The 2,187-nt window shown below is 39.6% G+C and overlaps 1 protein-coding gene across 1 annotated transcript in view; it reads left to right on the top strand.

Moving 5' to 3' along the window:
- Nucleotides 1-315: 315 nt before the first annotated feature.
- LOC107602602 (single-stranded DNA-binding protein 3-like) overlaps nt 316-2,187 on the top strand; it is an 83,470-nt gene continuing 81,598 nt past the window's right edge. Inside the window, exon 1 of the mRNA XM_016295145.1 lies at nt 316-553. Within this exon, the coding sequence (XP_016150631.1) occupies nt 498-553 (56 nt within the window). The 5' untranslated portion in view covers nt 316-497. The remainder of the gene's footprint in view (nt 554-2,187) is intronic.

The raw sequence follows: 2,187 nt of genomic DNA, 5'->3' as shown, positions 1-2,187 counted from the left end.
AATCATATGCACGTTAGTTTCAAGCCCAACCTGAGATGGTACTCATGGAGCCTTGGTCTGGCCTCTTCTTTTGATAAACAAATATATTTATTGCTGAAACATTTTCACAATTATTATTTTTTTACTTTACTGAGAATATAAATATTAATATCCAGTAACCATAATTTTCAGTTAAGTTTGTCGCTTGATTTACACAGGTCTAGACAGTACAACAATCCAACGATTAGAGCGTGCCTTCCCCTTTAAGGAGCCCCCCCTTTTCTCCACAGCAGGAGGAGGCTGAGCATAATCCTGGAACAGCGATTAAAAAAAAAAAAATCACCAGTAGACTGTTTCAAGTTCCCCCAGCAGAAACTCTGCCTGATTTGTGGCCAATGCTGGGGATGTACGAAAAGGGAGGAAAACACTAAGCGGGTAGCTATGGAGATAGACCGTTTTCCTGGCCGCTTCCTTTGACAGGTGTTGAGTTGGTTAAAAGTCTTCAAACAGAGTCCACCATGTACGCCAAAGGGAAAGGAGCTGTCGTTCCATCCGATAATCAAGCCAGAGAGAAGTAAGTGAATTTGTGCATTGTCACATATAAAGCAAAAACCTGCACGTTCTCTGATGCCTGCGCTGCGTTGCACGAGACGGCTATCGGCGACTCTTTATTAAGTAGTTTCTTTGCAGATTATGTGCGGTGTGATTGTGCAGTGTCCATCTAGCTGTGTTGCTGTGTTTTTCCTTATGCATGCTACTTGTGCTTGCTTTGGAACAACTTTATCATGCATTCGGGTAGTAGATGTTACATGAAGGATTGTACTGTGCAGATGCAGATTTGTGGAAGGCTTGGATCAATGCATCATGTAGATGCTCAGATGCTTCTTGTATATGAGACATACAGGAGTCCCGAGATCTCATCTTTGAAGCACATAATCATGTTAGAGCAGCTGTACAAACTAATGTAATTAAATAGTTTGATTTGATGAGTGAGTTTGTGATAGTAGAAGATTTTACTTGGTTTAACCCCCCCCCCCCCCCCCATACTTGCTCATTACTGTTGTTATAAATTCTCAGTTTCTTAACTTTTGTGTTAGTGACTTTTTAAGGTTTGCTGTTATAAATACATAAGCCAGGGTTTGTATTTTGTGCAAAAACAGGAGTCGCAAGACATGCAAGTTATGATGCTTTAGCATATGTGGGCAGTGTAGTTTAAAATAAGCTCTGAAAACCTGGAAATATCAGGTGACTTTAAAAGTATGGTTTCCACACAAACTCATAGAGATTTCAATAGGGATGTTTAAGCTATGCCATGTTTAAGCCACCAGACATCGGTCTTTATGGAGTAAAACATTTGTATACTAATACCTTTAATTGTTTACATAATTCATTCCAAAGCTTGTTGCCTGTAAATGGATATTTATTACTGAAATATCTATGATATTTTTTAAAAAGCTTTACGTGGTGATTATGAACGACTGGAAAGGTCATTGAACAGTCATGAGTCAAAAAATGCAGAAACCCTTTAAATTAAATGCATATCTAATCCCAAATTACAGCATATCCTCGTGGCAGTAAAACGTTTAGTGGTTTGTAAGGTTGTCTGAAATCGTCTTATTCCGTAATGGCTGATAAGTGTCCATATGGCTAGTTTAAGACAGTGTTGTTCTCATAATCCGTATACTTTTTTTTGAATAGCTACTTGGGTCTGATAGACTGCACTTGTGATCAGCTTCAATCGTTCTGTTGAAACAACTGAATCCAGGTTGTGCTGATAGTGACCACTTAAAGGGTTAGTTCACCCAAAAATGAAAAATAGGCTGCGTTTTACTCACCCCCGATGCATCCTAGGTGTATATGACTTTCTTCTTTCAGACGAATCCAGTCGGAGTTATATTAAAAATTGTCTTTGATCTTTCAAGCTCTATCGTTGCACTCAGCGGGTGTTGCATTGCTTCTGTCCAAAATAAGTTAAATAAAAAGCACCTTTCCATAAAAAGAAGTGTCTCACACGGCTCCGGGGGGTGAACAAAGACCTCCTGTAGCGAATCGATGTGTTTTTGTAAGAAAAATATCTATCTTCAAAACGTAATAATCACTTGAATCTAGCTTGCGCTCACTGTTGTAAAATGGAAGCAGTCCCGGGGGAATTACGTATGAGGTCAGCATTGCGCATGCGCCGCTCAGAAGTGACGCACGCGGAGAGAT

The sequence above is a fragment of the Sinocyclocheilus grahami genome, unplaced genomic scaffold (assembly GCF_001515645.1).
Source record: "Sinocyclocheilus grahami isolate Dianchi unplaced genomic scaffold, SAMN03320097.WGS_v1.1 scaffold331.1, whole genome shotgun sequence".
Classification (NCBI taxonomy): Eukaryota; Metazoa; Chordata; class Actinopteri; order Cypriniformes; family Cyprinidae; genus Sinocyclocheilus; species Sinocyclocheilus grahami.
Note: the sequence above shows the minus strand (reverse complement) of the source record. Positions and strands in the feature narration are given on the sequence as shown.